This window comes from Rhododendron vialii, chromosome 1a (genome assembly GCF_030253575.1).
Source record: "Rhododendron vialii isolate Sample 1 chromosome 1a, ASM3025357v1".
NCBI classification, from domain to species: Eukaryota; Viridiplantae; Streptophyta; class Magnoliopsida; order Ericales; family Ericaceae; genus Rhododendron; species Rhododendron vialii.
This window is the reverse complement of record NC_080557.1, coordinates 37682658-37710626: the sequence shown is the minus strand read 5'-3', so window position 1 is coordinate 37710626 and position 27969 is coordinate 37682658. Positions and strand designations below refer to the sequence as shown.

At 37.7% G+C, this 27969-nt stretch overlaps 1 protein-coding gene across 2 annotated transcripts; it reads left to right on the top strand.

Moving 5' to 3' along the window:
- Positions 1-31: 31 nt before the first annotated feature.
- Positions 32-23259, top strand: LOC131300695 (E3 SUMO-protein ligase SIZ1-like). 2 transcript variants are annotated; one of them, XM_058326752.1, is made up of 18 exons: positions 32-174; positions 342-482; positions 1835-1915; positions 3881-3923; positions 4614-4686; positions 4876-5035; positions 7422-7555; positions 9102-9170; positions 10430-10517; positions 10742-10817; positions 12925-12998; positions 13230-13337; positions 14296-14457; positions 19301-19405; positions 19539-19619; positions 19710-20877; positions 22494-22529; positions 22990-23259. In XM_058326752.1, the coding sequence occupies exons 2-18, from the start codon at positions 450-452 to the stop codon at positions 22998-23000; spliced, it is 2502 nt and encodes an 833-aa protein (XP_058182735.1). In that variant the 5' UTR covers positions 32-174; positions 342-449; the 3' UTR covers positions 23001-23259. The 2 variants fall into 2 exon arrangements, with proteins under 2 accessions (XP_058182735.1, XP_058182669.1); XM_058326686.1 differs by having other exon boundaries at positions 22494-23259.
- The last annotated feature ends 4710 nt before the right edge of the window (positions 23260-27969 follow it).

Below are 27969 nucleotides of genomic sequence, written 5' to 3'. Positions count from 1 at the left end.
GAACCGGATTGGATAATTCAGGACAAGTCCGTATTAATTTCGCGCAATCCGGGAGGATTCGCCACGAAACTAACAAAACAAAACCAAAAAAAAAGAAAAAAGAAGAGCAAAACTCACAGCCGCCAGATTCATCAATCCCTCGTTCATCCTCCTCCGGCCGCCCGATTCACCGAAGTAAGAACTAAATCCACACGCACATAAACGTGTATCTGTGTGGTTATGGGAATTAGAGGCGTTCTCATTTGAACGCGTTTTGATTTCTGTGCTGTTTTTTTTTTTTTTTCATTTCTTAATTGGGGATTGAATTGGCTGTGTGTTTCTGTTTGCCGTCATTTTGTTAGATCGATCGTGGTTCGGAGCCAAGCGTGGACTGGGTGTGGATGGTTCTGCTTGCAATTTGTTGGTGATTGAGCTGTAGAACTCTGAGCAATCAAGGATTTACCTTTTGGATGTCGGATATGGATTTGGTATCCAGTTCCAAGGTAACTTAATCGGCTCGCTTCCCCGTTATTACGGGATATATCTAATTCTGAATGTTGTGATTTTAGTGTATTCCTTTGTGTGCCGTTGGCAATGGTCTTGAAAGACCAGTCCTTGTGCACGTATTTGTTACTTTGTTTAGCATTGCGAGTAGGGAACTGGTTTTCACTCCATTTTTTGCACTTGTGCGCCATGATTTTTTAATATGTGGAAAAGTTATTTGGGAAGCGATGTACGAGAGGGCATGTTTGTTATTTCGGATTGATGAGGCGAAATAGGAAGTGCGCAGGATGTATTCGAAAAAGAACCGTGCTTAAATTACTTCCCCGTAACGTACTTAATTTGTTACAGCCTGCTAGTTTCTTAAATGACTGTATTTGTCGTTTAGGGGCATGGTAGTTTCTTATGCCGAGCATAAGTCATTCATGTTTGTTTCTGACGGTTTTTAAGTACTTAGAAAGCTGACGCGCTGACAGAGCGTTTTTTGGGGATTCATAAGTATATTTATTTTTGCATTCTTGTTTGCTGAAAGTAATTTAATCTATCATTTTGTTGGATGTGTTGCTAGTTCAAATTATCTCAATTTCCGCCTACCCGCAGGATGAATCACAAAGGTTGCAATCTGTGTGATGGTTCTGTTGAGAAATGTTTGATTATGGACGACTAATAGTAAAGGAAGGCACCCTAGTTGATGCTTCTCTTAATGTCAAAAAGTGCCCTGTTTTTAAGAAGAAGATATTGGAGGCAGAATCCTTTGATAAACCAAGAAGGAGATTCAACAACGATAGCTTAGGCAGTTTGAGATTCTCTAGGGTGCCAAAATGGTTATTCAGATGGGAAGTAATGAATTTGAGGAGGTTAGAAATACAACTTCAGTGTGAGGCCAATAGCGCTTCCTAAAACAAGTTACTTAAATTTGTTGGATAGGTATTTGTTTCTATTCGTTTCAAGATAACTTTTCTGAGCTTGGTTTGAAACTTTGATGGCTTTCTGCCCAAGGATGGTATTTTCTTGATGGAGGAAATGTGATTTGAAACCATGTTGCAATCTTCTGCTACATCACGGGCGCCAGCCCAAATGCATTTCTGGTTTGAGAGTTTTTCCAGAGACATTCACGAGATGACTGCAGAGTTTTGCCTTTTTGAAGTCATTGTAATATAATCTATCGATGCTTTGTCATTTTTTTTGATTGGGGGGGGGGGGGGGGGGGGGGCTTTTTCTGTTATTGCCTCTTCATTGCTTCACAGGTCTCATTCTAGCTGTTTACCTTGGTTTTACGGTTAATGACCTATATGACCTGGTACTTTCGTTTTGGTTGCAATGGATTGGTGATGGTGTCCCTTCTGTCTTGCAGGACAAATTGATGTATTTCAGAATAAAGGAGCTCAAGGATGTACTCTCTCAACTAGGCCTTCCGAAGCAGGGAAAGAAGCAGGTTCTGTACCTGAGATTTGGTTATAGTTCCTGTGGTTCATTAGCTTGCATGAATGGCCGTGATTGGTTGTTGACCTTTCATGACAACTCAATTGTTGTAACTGCATCATCTGCTACTTTGATAATTGGCTCAATGATATTTGCTTGTTCCCAGTTGTTTCAATTTTACTTCTAAAGAAATCCCATTTTTGTTGCGATTGGTTTGTTAGTTATATTGTGCTTCATTTTCGCTTCATTCTACGAAGCATCACTTTAACGAATATAGAACCATTTTTGGATGGACAATATCTTTTATAATTGTTGTCTGGTTCTATCAATGGCTCAACATATTATGAAATTCCTTATTTTGTATGCTCTGATTGCGAAGACAACCCTTATGGGTTCTCTTGTCCACTGTACATTATCCGCTGTCCATGTTTGGGTTTATTGTTTTTTTTATCATTTTGCGACTTCGTCAGCCATTTGTTTGGTCCTTGTTCTGCACTTGTAAATGATTGGGCATTTCATTCAAACATTCATTGGCAAAATCTTTTGCTCCCATCGCCCATTCCCTCTTCACTTAGCATTCTCTAACTGCTGTTTTCAGAGATATGTATGTAACTCTTCATTTTCTGAAGTTGTAACATCTCCTATCAGTATTTCTTGTTGTCTCTTTGAGTAAAATTCTATGTGCATAGGAAAGATGGTGGATGGCATTAAAATTGCCCATCTTCGTTTCGCGTGGGTAGCGGTGTTAAATTTGATAAATCTTCTTTCCGGTGAATTGGGATTGGCCAGAGACGGTTTGCAGCAACAGGAATTCACTGTTCAGAACTTTGTTGATCTTCCAGTAATCTTGAATGACTAAGGTGTTGTTCCAAATGAATAGTAAAAAGAACTTTTAGAAAAAGAAGGTTTTTCAAGCTCAAAAATGATGTGTTTACGCAAATAATTTTCCTACCAATATGGATCTTGTTTGATAGATCTCATTGAGATCTTTTAAACTGTGCAAAAAAAATTAAAAATTATTTTTCATTTTCATTATATTTGAGCTTGAAAAACCTTCTTTTTCTAAAAGTTCTTTTTACTATTCATTTGGAACACCACCTAATTACTTCATTGTATAGTGTAGCTTACAGAGCTTCAGATGATGTGTATCTTTCCATTATTGGCTTTACCTTCTGTTTATAGACCTGGCAAGCTTGTCCTCCTAGCTTTGTTAGGCTAACCATGGTTCTGGACCTGTTGGGTTGCCACGGCAACCACGGGTTGTGAATTCATTACTTCTCATTATCGGAAGTTGCGTGCCTTCATATTGCAAGCACCCTCTTATTTGTGAAACATTTTCAATTCAAATATTCCTGGTGTCGCACACCTTCCACAGAGGCTGGATGCCATGGTGCTCTCTACAATTGGCTTGCTTTGCTGGTGTTGCATTTTCTGCCCGACTAACCACGTTGCCGATAACTGCATTCTTGTCTGGCTGACCCAGTTATAAATACATAGTATCCATCTGCATTATGCAGACTTGGTCATGCTTGTGGCTACTAAATCAGCCTATAATGATGGAGAACTTTTTCCGACTAAAACTGTGCTGAAGTCTGTACTTCGAATTCAGAGTTTGCTAAAGTGGCCTTTAGATAAATAATATCTGAAGCTAATTTGACCATCCACAGCATGATGCAATGGGCAAGCTGTCTGAGAATTGATATACTATTCTAGGACTTGGAGGCTACTTTTATTTTTCACATGGAAATTTGTTTACTTTCATTTGTCTTAAACTGCTGCTAATTTTACATGGCTTGCTTCATATTTATGACTTTTAAGTTGGATTATCACGAAAGGTAAATGGGTCTGATTTGTGTATAGGTGAATTCTGCAGGACCTTGTAGACCTTTACTATGTTTTTTCATCATAACTACTTCATTATCTTTTTTATAGTTGGAGTACCAATGAGTTCTGATTGGTTTATAATTGAATTCTGCAGGACCTTGTAGATCGAATAGTAGCCATTCTTTCTGATGAACAAGGTACTTGGTGCTGTTTCATTTGGTTGCTTTTACCCCTCGAATATGACAGATAAAGTGATGTCTAGTCCAGTGGTTATTTACTTCCCCTTTTCATTATTAAGTGCGCCCAAGTGTTTACCATTTAGTTTTGCAAAATTCTGTAAATAAGGAACTTCCTTTTTAGGTAATATCCTTGTTTCTCATCATCTTCGAATTAGTTGGTCAATGTTGCTGAGATGAGAATACTTATTCCATGAGTTATTTCTTGTCATTGCTGTTTCTATTCGTGCTTCCCAGGTTTTCCATAACTTCAAAAGTAGGTCTTGCTTGTGCAAGCCTATTTTATAAGAGAAAGTCACATTTTATGTTTTTATCTCAAAACCTTGTTATTTGATACAGACATGGTGGTCTTGTCATTTTAGTATCTTGAACTACCTTAAGCAAAAATCATTCCTAAATTAAACGAAAGAGTTTACCTTGAGGGAGTTACTAGACAAGGCGAGGAATGGGAATCAATCTTGTCCATCTCTTTGAAATTCAGATTGTGGGTATGTTCGATGGTGTATTTTAAGGCAGATTTATACATTTAGGGCATCCTTCAGAGTTTGACCAAAATGTTTGAACTCCCAAGGGGACTTCTTTCCTCTCCGATTGGTCTTTTTTTTATGACTGTGCAAAGAAGTTGTGATTGCTTTGTCTATTTTGGTGCAGTTCCTGGTATGTGGGCAAAGAAATACGCCGTTGGGAAGGAAGATTTAGCAAAACTAGTAGATGACACTTACAGGTGTTTGTTTTTCTGTTGTATTTTTACATTTTCAGATCATTACTTTGGTTGATTGGATACACAGTTTTTTTTTTTCTGCATGTGGTATTGAACTTTTATTGTGGTCGTGTACTATATTGTTATTTCATAATGACATTGGTGGCCTCAAAATTCGGTTACCTCAACTTTTGCACATTTCCGTCTCTTCAGAAAAATGCAGGTTTCTGGGGCTACTGAATTAGCATCTAAAGGACCGGGTGTGTCAGGCAGCTGTAATACAGGTGTCAAGGTTGAAATTGACGATTCTCATGAAGTTGATAAGATCCGTTGTCCTTGTGGAAGTTCATTGCAAACTGATTCAATGATCAAGGTCAGACGGATGACTTTTAGCTTCTGTATAAGTTTCTCTCTCTGAAGTCTCATCTCTTCTTTAATACTCTATCTTCTTTACGTCCTCTGCAAGAGTTTGCATTCCTTGTATGCTTATATCTGTTCATTTTTAAGGTTAGTAGTGTTGTTTCAGAATTTCCGGGAGTGTGTTGCTGAGTTTGGTCTTCTTACCTGTGAATGTGTATTAAAAAATGACATGCATTTTGAATGCCAATATAATGAACTAACGAAGTGCCAGAAGGCCTCCTTGCAAGGATATGTATTACTAACCGAAAGGATGTTTTATATGTCATTATGTGGATTACCTTTGTTGTATTTTGTGCAGTAGTTTTTATTGCTTATATTCTAGCATAATTGTATTATATTGTCTTTTGAAAGGGATATTCTCAAGCATAATAGTTCCCATTGCGGTGGGGCTTCTCTATTCCAAGCTCATACATCAGGATTAGCGCTTTTTATTCTGTCTCCCCTAGTTGTGGGTCTGTCATGTCATGTCACTGGGGTATGAGGTATCTGCTAATATGCAACATTAAGTGCACAAGTGAATGAGATTCTCTCTCTCTCCTTCTGTGTAATAGTTCTGTGCTATTGTTTTGTTGATGTGTTTTTTAGATTTCCACCAACTAGTGTAGGTTAGCTATGAGTTATTCTCTGCAGCACTATCTCAGCTTTGGCCATAATCTGATGCCATTTTAGGTGCTTCTCATAATAAGTATTAATGTTTTTTGGTCTTGAAATACTCTCAACTGGATAAAAGGATTATTATTTGCCTTTACTTCTACTTGTCTTCTGCTCATACTAATCTGCACTGCAGTCCTTGATCAGTACTGCATGGAAATTTACTAACATAAATTTGATAGGGAGTAACTAACAAAGCAGTTTTGAATTGTTTGAAGAAAGTTCCGTTGGTCTTTTTGTCATCATTCGAAATTGTGCTTTTTCCTAGCATGATTAGGTATTATTATGTTACACAGGGCTGCTAAAAGAACCAAGCTTCTCGAGTCTGAGCTCATGTTTGTTCATTAAAAGCTTGTTCAAGATTGGTTTTCTACATTAACAAACTAAGCTTGAACATTTTTTTGAAGCTCGTTAAGATTTCAAGCTTGGCTTGAACAGGTTACCACTCGGCTCGTTCCGCTTATTGTGTATAAAAAATTCAAGCTACTTGAGATCAGCTCGTGTTTGGCTTGATTAAAGCTTGTTAGCGATTGGCTCGTCTTATAGTCAAGCTAAGCTTGAACATATTTTTGAAGCTTGTTAAGTTATCAAACCAAGCTTGATCAACTACCCACTTGGCTCGTTTATCACCCCTACTGTTGCGTTGGTAAATGTTCTGTGTGTGCAGTGATCAGGTTGTCAGAGCCCTGTAAAGATGTATTCTTGGGGGAATAGGATTAAATTTACCTCTTAGGTTTTGGATTTCTTCTAGGGATTGAGTATAGTTCAGTTTATGTTATATGACTGACTTAATTCCTTTTGCTATTTTGTGAATGGAAAGTGGAATAAGAAAGCTAGCTAGTTTAGTAGTCAGAAGGAAGGCACAATTACATGGAACATTTAGGGATAGGCATTCTACAAGTGTCGGTAGGAAAGCACAATTACATGGAACATTTTGGGAAAGGCATTCTAGTATGCCAGTGTTCTTGAGCTTTGGCTTCAGACTGCTCAATATTTTCACATTATGACTTGAAGTACATCTGTTCATGTACTACTTATAAGCGAAACTAATATGTTGCCCATGTCTCAGTATTTACCCCTTGGCAAGTACTTACCCATCCTAAATTAAGGACAAAAGCATCACTTATCAAATTTTCGTTAACACAATATAATAACACTGGCCAAAGCAAAAAGACCTACATTTTTGTGCTATTGCTCTCAACAGTTAGTGAAGCTCTGTGCACCAAGCATGCAATGTTTTCTCTGATGGCCTCTTCCCAGTTGCCTTGTGCATTGTGTCTTTTAAGTATTACCTGGCTTGTTCGGTAACCTTTTGTGCATCAGTTGAATAGCAGCTGCTACTGTACATTCAGTTGCATGATTATACAAAGCCCTAACGGAATGTAGAGGTACTACTGTACTATTGTGAAAAGACCAGTACTTCGCTTTCTTTTAGTTGAACAATTTAGAAATCTTCTGAATTCTTTGTGCCTAATACAGAAGAGAATTTTCTCCTTCATGAGTCCTTTCACCTTTTAGTGCTGCATGAATTTTAGAAGATTCACAACTGGATTTGTTGGGAGTTGACCTTTTCGACGTCCTGTAATGCACAGAAATACAAAATTTGTGATTATCTTTTGTATTGACTAGTACTCTAGGCCTTGCCCTCTCTTCACTTTATTACTTAAAAAAGTTACTTCATTGTGCAGTGCGAGGATCAGAAGTGCCATGTGTGGCAGCATGTTGGTTGTGTTATTATTCCTGAGAAACCTACAGATGGTGTTCTACCAGCTCCTCCTGAGATTTTCTTTTGTGAAATCTGTAGACTCCGTCGGGCAGATCCGTATGTGATACCATTGTTTTTTCCTCTCTTATGCCTTGAACTGGATTTAAATGCATGTTTCATGATTTTTGAGAGAGCTTTTTTACTTGTTTGGTACTAGATATTTTAACTCTTGCTTCTGTTATGGGTTTTGTTCAGATCCTGATTTTTGTCTTACTGGCACTACTTTTTCCCCTGCTAGTAGTTTCTGATTCGGTTTATTTCCATTTTATTTCTCAAATCTTCACTCTATTAATGGCTTTTCTTAATGAAAATAATAGATCAACATGCTATTTTCTTTATTCTTTGAAAATGCTAATATTGTGGTTTCTCTCATCTACGTTTCCATCTTTTTTGGTTTTCTGTAATTTAGGATTTGTATCCTTCTTCTTTGAGAAGGCTCATAAGTACTCTTTGGCTTGTTTTTTTTTTTTTTTTTGATAAATAAATAGTTGTATTTAGAAGGCGGCATCAAGGGAATGCCACCCATATACAAGAGAAGGCCACATAACAAAAAGGCCCTATACAATGCCGAGAGAATAGTAAAGCTCAAACCAATCTAAGAATTGGTCAAGGGATGGAAAACAATCTCCCTTGTACCAACTGTACAAGTTATTCACCAAATTTTTTTTTATCCTAGATAGAGGTTTTTCCACCCCTTCAAAAACTCTCGAATTTCTCTCACGCCATAAGACCTACATTAAACAAAGCAGAATCATGGCCCACAAACTCTTCCTTCTCTTACCCATTCTAACACCCCTCCAAGCAACAAGAAGTTCCATGACATTTCTAGACACAATCCATTGTATCCCAAACCAGGAAAACACCAATGCCCAAAGATCCCACGCCACCACACAATGAATGAGCAAATGGCCAACCGTCTCCGCATCCCTTTTACACATATAACACCAATTGATAATGATTTTCCGCCTTCTAATCAAATTATCGATCGTAAGAATTTTGCCTTGGGCCACACACCACACTAAAAAACTCACCTTCAATGGCGCCTTAGTTTTCCAAATCGAAGACCACGGAAAGGTTGAATCACCGTCCTCGCCAAGCACTTGATAAAAGGATTTTAGTTTCCGTTTGACCAAAAAAAAAAGATAAAAGGATTTCACTTGAAAGGATCCTGATTTTGAAAGATCCCAGCGCAACTCATCACCCCCTTCTCCTATCCCAAGGGTACTATATACAGTAGAGAGCAAGACCATCAAATCCTCCTCCTCCCAATCATTCACTTGGCTTGTTTGCAATTTCTCAGTCCTATTTGTTCGTCATTGTTCATTATGACACGAGTAAGTGGGCCATTATCCTCCAAAGTTAATATTGTTAAATCTTGTGCTCGAAGTTAGAGTATTTTCAGTCCCGAAATTAGAAGTTACCGAAAGTTCTGTTGCCCACTAGGAATTTTGTTAGTGCTCACTCCTGCTACCTAAAATACTTGTCCGGATAATGTGGTATATAAACTATTCTCCACTTTGAGCTATCTTTCCCAATCTCCTGAATCCTGACTCAAATAGCCTTACAAAGTTTTCACTTCTCTGATTTATTTTGTGATATGCAGCTTTTGGACAACGGTGACTCATCCTTTGTATCCTGTTAAATTAACCACCACAAATGTTCCAACGGATGGGTAAGGGCATGATAAATGCTTATGCATTTGCATATTGTTTCTCCACTCTTTTCTTTCAAGTATAATGTAGGTGCTCTCTATAAAGTGTAAATGTCGTCTTATCTGTGTTAAGATGTCTTTTGGTTGTTTGTATTTTGCTTAAGGATGAACTTCACTTTGGTAGATTTGTTTTGCTTCTGGGAAAAGCTTTATCCGCGGTCTTTTAGACTTCAAGTTTCGTGTTATGATGACTTTCTTGTGGGAAGTCATACATTATCATTTACCTATTTCAGAAAGAGAAGTTGGCAAATGGTAATGTTTACCTTGCTTTAACATTAAGTGAATGTAGATTCACCAAATTAGTTTCATTCTACGCTATGTTTCATGAACTAGGGCGGTATGGGTTTTGGCTGCTGAAGGGCTGCGTATCTAGGGGTTGGACCTATCAATCAAACCTAAAATTGATGGGCATGTGGAGGTGGCAAAACGGTCATCTCTTGTATTTTACGTATTTTTTTCCGGATAAAGTGGTGTTTGATATTCCAAATTAGTCATGGTACTCATTTATAGCACTACATGTAATGGCCATGCTACATGAAACTATGTAGCAAGTGCGCGACGTCACATGCTCACAGAAGGGCAACTATAAAGCAATTTTACCTGTTTCATGAATATGCATGAAAATGAGATTTTCATTTCTCGGGTTTAATCTTTGCCCTCCAACAAGAGCATCTTCTTGGTGGAATTATGGTCGTAGCACTATTAATAGAGCTTTGTGTAGAGCTTGTAACATTTGAGAACATATTTTGTAACTAACTGTAGTTAGGCTCTTGTTTTTTTAGTTTGGTGTTCCTGTCTAGTTTCCCAGTAGGTTGCTGGTTTTTCCGGGTTATGCCCTTTGTTTCTTGTATTCTTGTCTCATTTTTGGTAATAAAATCCCTCTTTACCAAAAAAATTGAAAGTTATGCTTTAGAATCTTAAATGTAAAAGAGCCTCTGTTTGGATTTAATCATTGGTATGACTATGCCATGATTTTTAGGATATGTGTGGATGTTTGTCCAACATGGATCTGTAGTGCTTGACGATTGCTTTGTCGACATAGGCCTGAAGCATTCTTAAAAGAGGCCTTGATTCTTATATCTACTATTAGGCAGTAGCCGCAGTATTATCAGTGGATTTCCCTTGTTCCCTGAAGCTTATAATATTCTTATTGTTTGGTAAAGTTTTGTGTGAGCCCTTTTTTCTTGTATTATAATTTGCTTTCCCTACAAAATTTTCAGTACAAACCCAGTGCAAAGCGTTGAGAAAACATTCCAACTTTCAAGAGTGGACAAGGAATTGTTGGCGAAACAAGAGTATGATGTTCAGGTTGGTTGGTATGCAAATGCTCTGGCTCACGAAATATAGTACTCCCTCCGCCCCATAATTTTTGGTCCATTATGAAAAGTCGTGGCATTTATGGGATAAATAATAAAGCACTTCCATGCATAATTTTTTGTACTCTTTCGCACCAATCTTTAAAGTTATGGGATCGAGGGAGTATTTATCAGGGATTAGAGAGGTTTAATGATTCATTAACAAATATGACCTAGGCGTGGTGTATGCTTCTCAACGACAAGGTTTCATTTAGGATGCAGTGGCCGCAGTTTGCAGACCTACAGGTCAATGGTATGCTTTGCTAATTTCTCTCTCTCTCTCTCTCTCTCTCTCTCTCTCTCTCTCTCTCGTAGCTCTCTCGTAGCCTCATGTTTCTTAATTGTGGAAGCTGGGAAACTAAATCGTGATATTTTCACTGAAGTACCTTATTTCTATATATTGTTTGAGATTCTGCGGTATTACTAATCATTTAGCCTCTTGAAAATGGCAAGTTATCCTGCATAGCAAGAGAATTCGTTTGATGAAAAGTTCTTTTGTATGGTCGTAAACTTCATTGGAAGCATTAGGTGGGGGGCTACATAAGGGGGTGCACTGTGCAACCATGTATACTCTGCTAGATGACCTAGAAATTTACCCTTGCCAATTGTCAAATAACCTATGAATCCACATAACACACTTCGAGGATCAGACTACCACTTTGAAAGAGTTAAGCAGCCTTCCTCAGTCTAACTGAAATTTGCTATTCTCTAATGTAACTAGAAATCTTTTTCGACTGCTCATATTCTAGATTCTGTCTAGGATGATCAGATCCCTGATTACTGAGTGGTATTGTCTTTCCTATACTCTCCATCCTTGGCAACCATTGATTAATGGGCTTGTAGCACGTTTAATGGTAAAGATTGCACAATGTTGTTAGGAAATTGGCTTGGGCAGCCTTGGTGGTATACTTCATTTGGCACTCGGCAGGAACGGAATTGCGATCTTTCAAAGGGATTCAAAGGTTGCTCAGATTATTAGTGGATTAGATCATGTTTGAAGTTAGAATTAAGGCTTCTCAAATTAGAACTTTTAAGCCTTCATTCCTCTATTTATCTTTATGTTAAAACTGGCTTTTGGTCATTGTTTTGCTGTTTCTTAGCCTTGTTTTCCTTCCACAGTGCAATTACGCAGGGCCTACTTAGGACCACCTTATGCATTTAATTTGTTTTAGTACGTTACTATGTGGAAATTTTGTTAATCAACATTAGGTTTTAGTCATTGATGATTCTGGAATTTCGATATGGGCTGTAATTATGCTCCATGGGTATATTGTTGTGGAGCTTATTTTGTGCTTTTGTTTTTAATTAGGCCAGAGTAGTCTTGCTCTCAATAGTTACCTATTCTTGAGCTTCATTCATGGTAGAGTTTGCAGGATTTTGGAAGCCTATGAGAACTTACAAAACAATACCGATTAGAATTTGAAAAAGAACACTTGCTCCCTTCAGTAGAGCTGGAGAGTTATATAGAAATGTGAGCTTGCCTTCGTGAGTTTTTGTAATCCTTGCCAGGATGAGCTTTTCTTCCATTATTCCTTCCATTTGAAAACTCCCAAGATACAATTCCTTATGTCTTATTCATAGCCCCCAAACAATGAGTAAATATCGCTTGCCGAACCGCCCGAAGCCTTTCTTTTAATCGGCCTTTTCACTCGTCTTTTGGCGTCAAGAAAACTAATAAATAGCTCCCTTCAACATTTCAACAACTATGAAATCTAAAATTAGCTGCGTGCCTCTTGAAATGGGAGCCAATTTTAGCCCCCCTTTGTCTGCAATTTTTTGGAATTTTCTTCTACCATCTAGAACATCTTACCTACGGATTTTCTTACTTTAATCTTACCACAACTTAATTCATGGCAAAAGGCAACAAGGCTGCTCCCTCAAATTCACCTTATAAGCAGAAGAGGTTATCCACGGAAGCCAGTTAGGGATCAATTGGCCCCTTGGTCCAAAGGCTACCTTGTCAAGGACTCAAGATGGCTATGAAAGCAGCTGTCCATATGGAGAAAAGCACTTTTGAGCCATTTAACCCGCCAAATGCTTTTACAAGGGACTCAATGCAGTCCATGCCTACAAGCATCTATCTGACAAGCTCAATAGGCTACCACGCCTCTGCATGTTCTGTCTAAGAGCATCTTCCCATTCTCTGTATCATGGTTGAGGAAAGGCCCTTAAAAAGCTGAACAACGATTACTCTTAGTTCTAGCTTTCCAATTCCAATAGTCACTGCCCCAACAATCCGGTGTTTTGGATCTTGTATGGTCTTTCCATAGACATATAAGTGAGTCATTGTTGCAATTATTCAAGTTTTGTTTTAGGTTACCATAATCTGTTCTTGATTTGTTTTTTTGGTGATCCTACAGGTATTCCAGTGCGGGCAATTAATAGACCTGGCTCGCAAATGCTGGGGGCTAATGGTCGTGATGATGGCCCTGTTGTGAGTTCCTCCACCTTAAGTAACACTTACCCCCCAACCCCTCTCTTGTTGCTGCCAAATATTATGTTGCTTAGTCTAGCCTAACTGTTTTCTTAAGAAATATGTGTTTTCAGTAATCTATTCTATATCTTTGCATGGGGGATTTGTTGGACTATTTTACTTCATTTGGTTGGATGCTTTTATTTCTTGTTAGCATTGATTGTTTTCTTAGCTTCCTTCTTGTTTTGTCAGATAACACCATGCACCAGCGAAGGAATTAACAAAATTTCCTTAACAGGATGTGATTCTCGAGTGTTTTGTTTGGGCGTGAGACTTGTAAAGCGGCGTACCGTCCAGCAGGTATTTTAACTCTTTCCAAATATTACCCTGTGCCTTCTCCAATTTGACCTAGTATTCTCCAATATCAATAGATTGCACGTGATAGGAATTGCTATCTATCACGTACAATCTATTGTTATTGGCACGTCTTACTTTTGGTGGTTTTTAAAAGTGCTTAAGAGTTTCTTAGATAATCTGTTTGGCTCCTGTATGTCTCCGGGGATTTGCAATTCCTTGAAAAGTTAACACAACCATTCCTCACAGTTCATTGCAAACAAAATAACAAGCTCTCAGGTTCTGAAAGATTGCCTAGTCCTCACTGTCCATAAAGACAACATCAAGCATAACTGAACTAACTCCCAAGCCTTCCTGAAGCTATCAACAAGGCATGCCTTGGGCCAACTGCCAAGAAGAGAAAAAGCTCTCTAACTGGTCGAGGCAGTACCAAATTTACACCGAAGATACTTACGAGCATTCTCCAAGTATTCCTGGTGACTGCACTAAAAATCAAATTGGATTCTTTCGACTTGTTCTGTTTAATGTTAATTGGTGTCTTTCTCTTTCATAGATTTTGAAGTTTACACCCGTTATATAACCCGTCTGATAGTAAAGTTCTGAGGGCAGATGGTTCTGGATCTTGTTTCTGATACTATGGTAAGCTTTGTAGATCCAGCTGGCAGGTGTAGCCTGATTGTTTGGTACTTGGAACTGGGCTGTTTTATTTCGTGTCCATCATGGTGTTGGATGATATATTTGATCTGACATCATGTATACATGTTCTAATTGGAAGGTTATAGGTCTGCATATTTATCAGTAAAAATCTGTAGTTTTGGAGGTCGTCTTCTGTTTTAACTTTATTTTGTGTAAGATTCATCTGTTCGTTTCATTATCATTGTGTGCACTTTGATGGTGGAGGCAATGTCCATTTATTGGTTCCGTTATGTTTTTGTACTTATGGCATTTTTCATTTGTTGTCTAGATTCTCAACTTGATTCCCAAGGAGTCAGATGGTGAGGTCTTTGAAGATGCTCTTGCTCGTGTTCGCCGTTGTGTTGGTGGTGGAACTCCAACTGAAAATGCAGATAGTGACAGTGATCTAGAAATTGTTGCCGATTCTATTCCTGTCAAATTACGTTGTCCTGTAAGTTATTTTACGCAGATTAATGCAAGCAAATTTTTTTTTTTAATGTTTCACCGCTGGAACAAGTTGACATGGTGGATTTTGTATTTTTATTTTATTTTGTTTTAGGTCTTTATTTTTTCAGTATCGGTTAACTGGGGAACATAATGAAATGTATGCGCCGCTATTAATTGAACCTTTTGGATCGTGGAATTCTTAAATTTGGATTTTATGGGTTTTCCCCTCAATGACAAACACAAATTTTTGCATTACTAAAGTGGGAAAATAAAATTAGTCCAACAACCATTTAAGTTAAGGAATCAGTGTCACATTTGTAAATGCCTGCAAATGCAGTGCTCTTGTTTCAAGAAATTCTTCAAGTGCCAACCACCTGTTTAAGAATGTCTTGGGTCTGAAATTATTCATAGATAAACAATTCTTTCCTTGTTAACTTATGAGGATTGTGCTTGCTGTGGATGGTTATATCAAATTTTGAAGTATCAATGCTCATTGAACGGAGGTCACATGGTGGAAAGTCTTCAGCCCTTGCAAAATTATGTGGATAATCTTTTGGTAGTCGTCAAAATGTTTTAATTTTCTTCCCCTTCCGTTCTTTTTTCGAAAGCATGTGGTGGGATGATCATTAGTTGCCTAAACTGTTACTAGAACATGCCATCCACTTATAACTTAAGAAATACAGGTGAACATGCCATCCAAATCCAATAATCTTTTTACAACTTTTTGGTCATTACTATACCTTGATTTTCGAGCCAGTTGCTTTTACCTTTTGGTGGGGAAGGAAGAAGGCCCCCCTCGCTTGCCATCTCTTTTCTGCAGTCATTGTTGTTTTTGGGGGTTGAGGGAGGAGATATAGTTTCTTACTTAGAAAGAACGAAGAGGGTAGGGAGAGGAGAAGTAGAAGGAGATGTCAATTGCTTTGGTCCCTCCAGGAATCTTCCACATTGAGTGAAAGTAGTAAGGACAAAAATGGAGGGTTTGAGAGAGGTGTTGTTGCCCGGTCTTTGGTAGAACTCAACCTCAAAAGCTAGCTATTGAAGATAGGGTGCCCTCACACTTATATACTTTATATTACTTTGGTAAGTGCTCACTCAGCAGCACCCTACCCATCTTTGATACCTAGCTCTGATACAATGTTGCACGATCTTGGGTAGAACTCAACCAGCTAGTTATTGAAGTGAGTGTGCCCTCACGCTTGTATACTTTATATTACTTTGGTACCCAGGCGATGTGGGACTTCACTTCACAGCGTTGGCTATGTCAAGGGAGGTTGTACTCTAGGTTCTGCAATTTTAGGCAGTACCTTAATCATGATAGGTTGCCTAAAGTGTATGTATCTCTTTCTATCCCTGCTTAACTGCAAGATGGGTGCAGAGGCATTTTGCTTCCCTATTCATTTTTGGTTATTGTATCCTTGCTTCTCAATTAGAAAATGGTGGAGAAATTTTTGAATTTACCAGTAGTGTCATGTACATGTCATGTGGGGTTGAAATTACAGAAGATTTGATACCTTTATATACCTTTGGGTTTGGGGGAAAACCTGGTTGCGTAGAAGTATCTCTCCGCCTTACTAGCCCGTCGATAATATTCAAATGCTCGAGCAAGCTCTCTTTTTTTCTTACGTTAAAACCAAGTAAATTCATTGATTAATGGCTTACGATATAATGTGCTATCTGATGTGTTAAGTCATTAATGTTGGGAGAAAGTGGTAATAGTTACTTAGTGGGCGGCGGGCGCTCAGACGAGATACCCCTTCTTGAGGGAAATATAGTGAAATCCCGACTTAACTTATTCAGATGTTCCACCTTGTTTTAAACCTAAATATTTGTTTATCCTGAAAAGCTACATGTTCCTTTTCTTTCTAGTCCTGTGAACACATTGCGAATCCTAGAGCAATGATACTACATAGACAGGTGGTAATATTTGCAACATCAACATGTGCTTTGTTGATTGTATCCGGATTGATGCTGCTAGAGGAAAAAATTGCCCAAATTGATATGTCAAACTTTGGAGATTTCAATCATACTCTAAGCCAATAGTTCCATTGAGGATTTGATGTCTTGTACTGGTATTGTCATTTCAGTAATCACTATAATCTAGATAAGCCTACAAGGTGAGCGAATCTAGCATATGCTCTTATTCAAGTAGCAGTGTAAGAGGAATCCTGTGCAAATCAAAGGCAGGATTTGGGAAGCTACCACTTCTAGAGTACAAGCGTACCCTTTTGCATTGTCTAGAGAATGGTACTATTGTGAGCACCCTGTGGGAAGCTGCAATAGAAAGTTTGAGACACTTGTCACGTTCTCATACAGAAAGCATGTAACGTAAAACTGTTGGGTCAAAAAGCATCCTGTGGGGAACTACAATATTAAGTCTTCCATGAGATCACTGTCACTTTCTCGTACAGAAAGCATGTAACGTAAATTTTTGGGTTGCATGTGAATGTTTTGGAGTGCATCAATAATCTAGTCTTTCATGATCACCGCAAACCATGAGGGTCCGATAACCAGGATAGTAGTTTTTCCCTTGCCTCTTAAGAAGTAGTTTTTTGTTGTTGGTTTTTGTAATTCTCTGTAAAGCATTGGAATGATTATAGGCGTATCTTTGGTAAATTGGGGTTGAAGTTCAAAAAGCTTGTGTAAAAGGAAATTGGAACATTTCAAATTTCGACATTAATTTTGTTATCACACGTGGATATTTAAACTCTCTCTCTCTCTGTGACGCATGTGGATATTTAAAAACTCTCTCTCTCTCTCTCTCTCTCTCTGACGCATGTGGATATTTAAACTCTCTCTCTCTCTCTGATGCGAGCACATTCTCTCTTTATCTTTTTTCTTTTTCTCCTTGAACTCAAGCATGCAATCTTTGTTACAAAGTATCTCAACCATGATCCATTGAATACATAAGGTTGTCTTTGTGCTGTCATTTTTCCTTGGTTTTTCGTTCCAGGCATATGCATTTCTGCATGTGACTTACGTTCCTTTTTTTGTTGAGCCTTTTTTACCCACATTTTTGACCCGCAAACAAGGTATTGCTAAATAATGAGATGGATTACTATAACTGACCTCTGATGTTAATCCATGTTGAGATCATTATTTACCACATTTGGTGTGATCAGCATGTTGGATAGCTTGATATACATTCTTGGGCGCATTTCCTAACGGCTTAAGCTTTTGGGACTACTAGTAACTTAGCACAGTATGAGAGTTCAGGTTGCAAGAGGTCTTGGGCTCAAGTCTCTCTATTTGCATTTGTTACTCGTTTGCATTCTACTTCGCCCCTTTGTGTTCTACTTCGCTCTATCTATGAAAATTTGCATCTCCTCGTGCGAGACGGGTTGCACTTGAGAGTGGGTGTTGGATAGCTTGATATGCATTGCTGGGCCCATTTCCTAACAGCTTAAGCTTTTGGGACTACTAACTTAACACAACATTCTTGTTACATTGGGAAACCAGGCATTGACAAATAGTAATATATATAAAAGTTAGGATATATATGTATATATGTAGGAGTATATAAATATAAATGTATACATGCATTAATGACCTCCTTGTATGTTTCATGTTTAGATGTTCATTTACGAGATTTATTGGGCAATATGCTGATAATGTTTTGGAAAATGAGTTTGAACTTTGAATTGTTCTTTTAGTTTGTTCAACTGAGAAGCTTACATCTATGCTCCTTAGATAAATCTTCTTTTCACTATTCAAACTTTAACCATCTGAAACGTTACTTCATGGATATAAGGGATTTTGGGTTTGGCATAAATGTTTTTCTTTTCAGAAAGTCAAGTGGATCAGCATCGCCTTTGTAGTCCTGGAATTGGGATTGACTTTAGTGCGTCTGTGTGGTTTACTTTTTCTAATTGTCTAGTTTTGAGTTATTGCTTGGAAGATATATGTTATCCATTAACTTCACATCAAAATGGACTCAACTTTTGCTTTGTATTTACTATCATTATTTCATTCGAGTAATGGTGGAAACTATTATCGATGAAGTTATTATATTATCTTGTTAAGGCATGAAATAAAGGAAAGTGTTAGATAAATTTTGGAAAATCACTTTCCATGAAAGTGTTCAAAACTTCCCTCATTCTGGCGACAATAAATGAAAGGGATTCTTGTGTATTTTTAATGAAGTTTTGAGTGTGATATCTTCAGAATACGGCTAGTCAAAACTTATGACTCTCTCTCTCTCTCTCTCTCACACACACACACACACATTAAAATGAAAATGGTGAATTGATTGTAGTTCTCGGGAGTTGGGGGACTTCTACGTATGACCTTTTTAACTATTTGGATTGATTTACATCTTAATCTGATCTCTCTTCTGTTTAGGCAAGTTTAAGTTATACACAACGCTAAACAAGGAAGATATATGAAGGGTTGCAAACCTTGTAGAAAAAGAGGCCAACAAACCAAACAAAAGGAGGCCCTATTCATGACCATTAGTGTTAAAAAGCTGTACAAAATCTTGACCAAGTATCTTTATTCAAGGCCTTCTTGAAGTCTGGCTAGATTTTCTGTGATTTGCTGTTGATAGCTTGTTGTTCTCTCTTAAATTTTTAAAAAACAGTGGTGCTGCTATCTAGTGCGATACTTCTGTCAGTATGCTTTTGTCTTCAATGCAGTCCTTTTCCTTGATATGTTGTTCCTTTTAGTCGGGGACTGTCTTGGTTGTGTGATAGGTAATTCATTGCTTTGGTGGTTAATCCCCCCAACTCGCTTCCGATCTCATTAGGCCTATTGGAATTATAAAAGTTTCCTTCAATGGTCTGTACCTATTTTTCACGGCATGAGGGTTATATTAGAACTGATTTGTTTTCTTCTTTGCATATATGCTATAGATGAGTGGCTTGAGAATGAAGGTTGCTGGAAGATTCAAGCCTTGTCTTCACATGGGCTGTTTTGATCTTGAAGTTTTTGTTGAAATGAACCAACGGTCTAGGAAGGCAAGCATCAAAAATTCAAAATTAATGTCCTATCCTCGCTAGCTATTTTTTGGCAGGTTCTGTGTGTTAGGAATTTTTTCAAGTCATCTGTGAGCCTTTTGTATATCTTAGCAAGCATTTTGTCCGAATGCAGTGGCAATGCCCTGTCTGCCTCAAGAATTACGCTCTGGAGAATATCATCATCGACCCATATTTCAATCGCATCACTTCTAAGGTGGATGGACTCCTAATTTAATCTCGTTTGTTGGATACCTGTCTGGGTGCAATACGTTTTATGCTTCTTTGCTTTAATTTTCTTCCACAGATGCGGCATTGTGAGGAAGATGTAACAGAGATTGAGGTGAAGCCTGATGGATCTTGGCGTGCAAAGGCAGACAGCGATCGAAGGGATTTAGGAGATATTGGGCAGTGGCACCTCCCTGATGGTACTCTTTATGTCCCCGACGATGTAGAAGCTTCACGTAAATCTGAAGCTCTTAAGCAAATCAAACAAGAAGGTGTCTCTGAAGGTCATTATTCCCCTTTAAAAATTGGGATCAAGAAGAACCAGAAAGGTTTATGGGAAGTAAGTAAACATGAAGACATTCATGCAGTTTCTTCTGGTAATGGGCGAGAAAAATGTCAAAACCATGGTCAGAATGTAGTCCCAATGAGCAGTAGTGCAACTGGAAGCGAAGATCTTAGTGTCAATCAGGATGGTGGTGTAAATTTTGATTTTCCTGCCAATAATGGGATTGAACTTGACCATGCATGTGGATTTACCAGCCATAATTCTGCATTGTTAGGTGATGCAGAAGTCATTGTTCTCAGTGATTCAGAAGAAGAGAATGATAACATGATTTCTTCTGGAACTTTATACAAGAACAATCAAACTGATGCTGGTGGTTCCACCTTTTCAGTTCCCCCGCATGGAATTGCTGATTCGTATCCTGAATATCCTTCTACTGTTGTTAGTTCATGCCTGGATCTGTTCAATGCTAACGACGATGAATTTGGGATGTCCATGTGGTCTTTACCTCCTGATAGTCAGGCGGGCCCCGGTTTCCAGTTATTTGGTTCAGATGCAGATGTGTCAGATGCCTTGGTTGATTTGCAGCATAGTTCTATTAACTGTCCGACATCGATGAATGGCTATGCAGGGACTGCTATGAGATCTGCTGCTTTTGTCCCAGAGTCTTCTAGTGGTCATTCCAATGCTGACGTAAATGATTGTTTGGTTGATAATCCTTTGGCGTTTGGTGATGATCCCTCTCTTCAGATATTTCTTCCTACAAGGCCTTCCGATGCATCTATGCAGCCTAATTTGAGGGATCAACCTGACGTGTCAAACTGCACCCGCACTGATGATTGGATATCTCTGAGACTTGGGGGTGGTGCAATTAGTGGTCATGGTGAAGCTGAGGCTGCAAATGGACTAAATTCTCAGTGCGTGCAAGCCAAGGAAGGGGCAAAGAATCCAATGGCAGAAACTGGTACGTGTGTTGCATTCTTTCTCATTTAAATTTGTTCTCTTTTCCTTATTTCTTTTTCCCTCCTCTTTTCTTCTTTGTAGTCCGTATTTTCTTTTATTCTTGAGATTGCATGTCAGACCTTAGTTCTCTGAAATGCTGCTATATTGTCGGAATTTGAATATCATTGCATCAGCAGGATGATAATTTCCTTTTGGAATTCAAGACCAAAATGAATGGTTAAACCGATTGGCAATCTGGTAGTTATTGATCGTGAATTGAATCTGGTAGTTATTGACCATTGAATTCATGGACTTTTACCCTCGAATTTCTTCACATGATTCTAAAGCAAGGATCTTGCAATGCGGGATTCGGTATGATGCCAACTTTTCTCCATTCTGATCAGCACTTCAGACGTGGAACTTTCTGTCACTGTTTTATTATCCTGCCTTAGTAATTCACGACAGACTCGACAGTGCTTATAACAAGGTGGTAGAATGACACTCATTAAGAGTACTTTGGCTAGCATTACGAAGTAAATCATGTCTTTTCTCACTATTCCGACATTGTCTGTCAAAAGGTTTAAGAAGCTTCAGAGGGACTTCCTATGGGGTAGGTGTGTCCAGGAGTTCAAGTATCACTTGGTGGCATCGGCACAAATTAAGGAAGGAAGCGTGAGTTGGGAAGGTTTGGCATTTCCAACTGATCATGCTAGGCAGGTGGTTCTGGTGATTTGCTCGCGAGAAAGATTCTGTATGAGAGCGATTTTTCCCCCCTTTTTTTTTATATTGTGGGTGGGGGGACTGTATTGTAAACAGGTTTTCCTATCACTTGCAAGGGGTGTTTTTGGGAGGATATCATGAAGCTTGTTAGTTTTCCAGTGGGTAGAGGAGACGGTGAAATTTTGAAGGCCTAAATGTTTGAGGGAATTCCATTCTTGATGTACCATTCCAAGATGATCCCTATTTCATTGATCTGTTGTTTACCCCTCCGCTTGCGGGTCAGGGGTCGCACGTTGAGAGGTAAACGAACGATCCATAACACTTGGATCACAACAAACAACAGTGCACTTATGGCAAAAACATGGGGGAACAAATTTCTCCGAAACCCTAGCTCTAATACCATGTTAAAGCATCCAATTCAAAACCAATTGGCGAGAGGCCGCCAAGGCTCATATACAAGTTTTGGAGGAGAAAATTAACTGATGTGGGACAAAATCCAACTGTTTTGACAATCCGCAATTTGGTTACGGGGCAGAAGATCTTGGTTTTGGTTGTGTTGTTGGTGGCTACAACAAGGAGACAAAGAGGGGGTGCTGGCTAGTTGGAGGGGAGGGAGGTTTTGTTCAGATTGGAGGAAGGCTGGTTGCTTGCTCCTTTATGCCTCATGTAGTTGAGCTGGATAGAATGCAATGGTAGATCTTTTGGAGATAAGTAGGAACCTTTTGCATCGATTAAGACTCGTTTTTGATTGCTTTAGTTGGTTGTCTGGTAAGGTAGTCCTTTCTATCTATTTAGGGGGCCTTTTTGTCATTGGCTTTTTTGTGTCTGTACTCTGTATAGTTCTTTTAGAAGAAGATATTTTCAGCTATGTATTGAATTTACTCTGAGGGCTAATATGCTACAATTTGCTTTGTGCAGCTTCTTTGCTTCTTGGTACGAATGACAACAGATCTGGTAAGAGAAGTAGGGAAATATATGATAGCGTCCCTTTCTCGTTTCCTCGCCAAAAACGCTCTGTAAGACCGCGTATCCTTTCTATTGACTCAGACACCGACTAGAATAGTTGGCCCTTTCCAACCAGAGCTACTGGTGCTATAACAGACAAAACCTGTTTGGAAACCTACTGGAACTCTACTGGCTTGAAGAATTCAATTATTGGCATGATTTGGCGATCTGTCCCATCTTACTTCAAAGTGGATTTGTATTTTTGAATCAAAGAAACATTGAGAAACATTTTGCCCCCTTAAGTTGTAGCCACAGCACATAGATAGGAAAATATATTGCAAGAAAGTGAAGTGTGCCAGCATTGCAGAAACATTTTTCTACTGGTGAGCTGTAAATTCTGTTTTATTTCTCGGGTTTTAGCACCTTTTTCCACTCCGTTTTTAATCCTAAATTCTTCATCTCATGACAGGGCTGGTATAAAGTTATTTTCTCGCAATCTTTCTCGTCAGACTCACAGGTAGGAAGGATCCTTGCTGGATACTGTAGAATAGAAATTTTAGTGCAAAGATTGGGAAACTCGTCTATAGGTGTACTTCCTTTTGAATGGAATGGGAGGGTTCCCCAAAAGCAGAACAGACTTACCCTTTTTGTCTCTGATTTTGAAGAGAAATCAGCCTGTAATTGTTTTCACTCCTACTGGACTGAGTAATTTATAGAAATGCAGGAGGACTTGCATGAACTGTTCAGTGTGCTTTTATTCTTGGTTTTTCTGAAGCAGGGATTTGTGGTAATTGGTTATTTTCTCCTAAATGCATGTATTGAGTATTCTATATTTTTACTTTTTCTGATGCCCGCTTTTTATTCCTGGGCACTTCCTCAATCAGAAATTCCATCAAAAGCCAATCCCCCAATAGCATTGGTACCCCAGATAACAACACTGCTCCAGAACCGCCGTTCTCAGGTTCAATTTGATATTGCCATTTGTAAATGTATTGGTTGTAATATTTGCTCTGTTTCAGTTAGAGGAAGTCTAGAAATGCAACAATGTTCACAAGAATATGCTCAACATGCTACTTGGCTGTGTTCGATTCCATCCAATTGCCAACGACACTGTCCTGTCATGCATGATGGATTCGCAGCAGTTTGGGAACAAGCTTCACGCTGTGCAGTTGGGTATTTTTGGGCCCCATTATGGGTCCAATTCAGTAATTGGAATCGTTCATCTCGTAGATGTAACAGCCCACCTTTGGGAAAAAGTCCCACATCGGCTGTGTTGGGAAAGTTGAAATAGTATATAAAGTGATTCCGACCGGTATAACTTGAGGTTAACCTTTCAAGTCACGTGTTTCGGTTAAGATTTAAGCAGGTCAGTTGGCGTAGGTTATTACAGTAGTTCTCGTCGAGAATGAAAATTACCTCAACATTTCTTTTAAAAAGTGGGTTTCATCTAGTGCGCTAAGTCTATTTTTTCCAAAGGAAATGTGAACTGATCTAATCAAAATTTGATTATTATGAATTTCTCACAAATGTTTTTCTCGACGAACTCTAGAAAATGAATGATTTTGATCCTTGAATTGGACCCATAATTGGGTTAAAAAATTCCCAACTGCCGCTGTGCAGTTTGTTCCCAAACCATTGACAATCCATCTCCGTCATGTAAGAGATATCTTGTGCAAGATGTTGTCCATATTGTCGTGTTCCTCGTCTCACCCGGTTTGGGTTTTGTATGGTGTTTCCGATAGTGGAATGGAATGTTCTCCGTGTGCACATCGCTCACAGCCAATAGCTTATACCATTTGGTTCCCTATTCTTTTTCAATGGAATGTTTTTGTTGTAGTTTATTTTCGTATTAATATAACTGGGTTGATCTTGTTCGTAAAAAAAGGGCTCATAAACACGTTTGCTTCACTATTCTCTTCCAACGGGCTCCTAAGCACCTCCGGCCAACTCCCAAAGACCTAATGTCATCATTGTGTGTATCAAAAGGCTGGCTTTTCTTTTTTGGTCTTATTACCTCTTTGGATAGATCTCGATGTGATCTTTTTTTTTTGTTTGGCAACAAAGAAGAACATTATATATATATTAATGAGAAGAAGATTACAAAGATTTAGCAAATACAAAACAAAACACATCGATGTGATCTTTTGAACGGTATAAAAAAATAAATTATTATTTTTGTAAATATATTACTTTTAAGTTTAAAAATTACAAATAAGTACTAATTTTTTAACAACCCTTCGCAGAACAGGCCTTTTAACTCAGGTAAGGTTTGGACCCGGCGGGAGGGAAAAGGGGAAGAGCGGGGACGAGGAAATGGAGAGGACAATGCTCAATGCAAAATCATTTTCTCTTGGTTTGTTGTGTGGAAAAGAAGTAGAAAATGAAGAGAAATTTTGAGGCCAATGTCATCATTGTTAGGAGTACTATTTGTTTGTAGAAAATGAAAATAAAATAGAAGTAACCAACTTCTTCTTTTCTTCTTTCTTTCCTTTTTTCATACATCTAACATTTTCGTACTAATCCCTCCTCATTAGTCATTATTCTCATATACTCCTATATTCTACCAACCATAGAAGGAGAGAAGGTCAACGCAGGAGATGGCACCGGCGCCTGTTGGTTGTTCGTCTCCAACTCCTCCTCCGCCGCTTAGAAGCTTTGATTCACCGTCATCGCCGTCGTCGGTCGGTGCGGAATTCTCCTCCGTCTTTGATTTCGTGTGCGACGAACTGTTGGTCGAAATTTTCTGCAGGCTCCCTCCAAAACAAGTCTATGGCTGCAAGAGCGTTTCTAAGCGGTGGCTTAAGTTGATTTCAACTAACCGCGTAATCGTAAGTTCGCTGCTTTACCGGCGGCGACAGTTGTTACTTCCGACCTTCGATGCTTTACCGAATCGATATGTACCCTTTTAATGTTGTCCGTTGATTAACGATCCGAAAAATCGTGATATACGAATTATGGTTGAATTTTCATTTAAAAACTGTGGATTTATCAAACTGAAATAAAAAATAAAAATCTAAACAATATATATACGTATTATAGTTAATAATAATAATTTTGCGTATATATATATATATTTTTAAAATGGAAGATCTATTTGATGGGTTTTTTTTTTTTGTTGTTGAAGTACTTTGCTGTTTTTTTTTTGGAATGTAACCCTTGGATAATGCTCGGATTTGGTGATGTTTTTGTTTGAAATGTAAACCTTGGATAATGCTCGAATTAATTTAGTGTTTTTGTTTGGAATGTAAACCTTAATGCTCGAATTAATTTAGTTGCTTTGATGTAATACTTGGATACTACTTTAATGTTTTTTCTTTGCTTGGATGGTTGGACTTTCGAAACCTGAAATATGGAATACTTCACTTTGATACTACCTCTGTTCCAAAAAGATTGTTCGGTCCGCAAAACAAAAACTTAAAAATACTGTATTTTTTGTAGAAAAAAATTCTAACTTTTTACCGTTAGTCACTAAATATTACTGTGTTCTTTTAATCCATAGAAATAGATTGAATTTTTATTGATAAAATGCAGTTTTTTAAGTTCTTGTCTATGCGAATTGGACAATCTTTTTAGGATGGAAGGAGTATGATGCAATTGCTTAGGTTGCTGGAAATGGAATCACTTTTGGTCTGGACACGGAATGCACGTTATAAAAATGTAACTCGCTTCATAGGAATCCAATACGTTCCGTTTGTGCGCAACCCTAATCGGTTTGGCTTGTCATTTGAATTTTTTTTGTTATTATTTTTTCGCTATTTTTTTTGTGAATTACTGATTTGTCTCAATAAGAAGAATTAAAAAAAGTAATAATAATTCAAATTTTAAAATAATGAAGGAAAACAAGAATAATTCAATTATTTTTGTCTTTGTATTTGTCTTTATTAATTTTTTTTCGTAAACTGCAACCATTGGTTTGTGTGGAAAGAGGGAAAAGAAGTAGAAAATGAAGGGAGGGAAATTACAAAATATATCATTGTTATGTGTTTGTAAAAACTGAAAATAAACTAGAAGTAACTAACTTCTCTTTCTCTTCTTTGTTTTAAGAAAAAAGAAAGAAAGAAAGATTAATATCCACAACCAACCCCCCTTAAATTCTTTATAATTTGGCCCAACTTATTTATTTTTATTTGTGTTGTTCTTTTCCGAGCTTTTCTATATTTTGCGTAAACTTTTTGAATCATTCATTTGTCTCGATCGGAAAAATCATAAAAGAAATATAAATAAAAAACTAAACAAAAAATTAAAAGAAGATAATGATGTTTTATTTTAGATTATTTCCATATTTTGTGCATATTCGTAAGTTCTTGGTCAAATTCTTTTTACCATTTAAATTCTTTTCGTCAAGATGAGTAAATAATCTAAATAATATGAGAAACTTATATAACGGTGTTTGCGGTCCTAATCTCTAGTGTCTTTGAGAATTAGGCCTCGTTCCGCTGAGGTTCTTATTTTGTAAGAACTTATTTTCCGCTATACTAGACAAGTCATTCTTTCATAATACTTCACATTTAATTAAAAAAATAAGTTGTGGAACACACTCTAAGTTTTAGTTATTTTGCTCGGTTATCTTTTGATTTTATCTTTTAAAGAAACTCATAATTACCTGTTTTCTCCTTATTATTCAAATCTTTTACTGCAACTGTACTTAGGTTATCCACAGTGGTATAATCAAAAGCTAATTGTTTTTAAAGTTAACAATATTAGTGCAAAAGATGGTTCACAATGGTATAATCAAATTTAGCAACATCCTTAGAAATAATCAAATTTTGAATTTTGGATAACCAAAACTAGTAATCTTTTTCAATAATCAAAATTTGTGGACCCCACACCACATAAGTAACTAGTCCAAAAATTTGTATACACGCGCGTTTTCAACTGGTATTTTATTTTTCTCTTCTTTCGCTTATTCTATATCTTTTTCACTTCACTCACAAACTATTTCTCTTTATTTCTCTTAAAAAATGAAACTTACTCCCTCCGTCCCAAAATATTTGGTATTTTTCGATATTCGCGCCGTTCTTTAAACTCTTGTATCTCACAATTTATGATATTTTTTATAATTTTGAAAACTTTGTATTATAGATCTAATCGAAAACTATTAAACAAGATTCATATTGCATATTGTTGGAGATTCATATTGGAAGATACAAACGATTGAAAACTGACACAAATATCGAAAAAATCCAAATAATATGGGACGGAGGAAGTATATCTCTCGATCATCTACAATTCAATCCATTGTCGCCGAATTAAGGTATTTCACTCTTCTTTCTCTTTTCTATTTTTTTCCCCAAAAAAAAATTCATAATAGGAGGGAAGAAAGTCATTAATTTTTGCCTAAAATTAAGAGAGGGATCGATATATTTTTACCAAAAAAAACATAAATTGAGGGAAGTGAATGACATAAAATAGAGAGAGAGAAATTGTAGTGGACCCTCATTTTGGTTAT

What these genes read in the sequence shown, in the direction of transcription:
- LOC131300695 (XM_058326686.1), top strand. Translation starts at nt 450, where the DNA reads ATGTCGGATATGGATTTGGTATCCAGTTCCAAG. An exon ending in AGACTCCGTCGGGCAGATCC is followed by an intron (nt 7,556 to 9,101) that starts GTATGTGATACC and finishes TGTGATATGCAG; the next exon opens with CTTTTGGACAACGGTGACTC. An exon ending in ACAAATGTTCCAACGGATGG is followed by an intron (nt 9,171 to 10,429) that starts GTAAGGGCATGA and finishes CAAAATTTTCAG; the next exon opens with TACAAACCCAGTGCAAAGCG.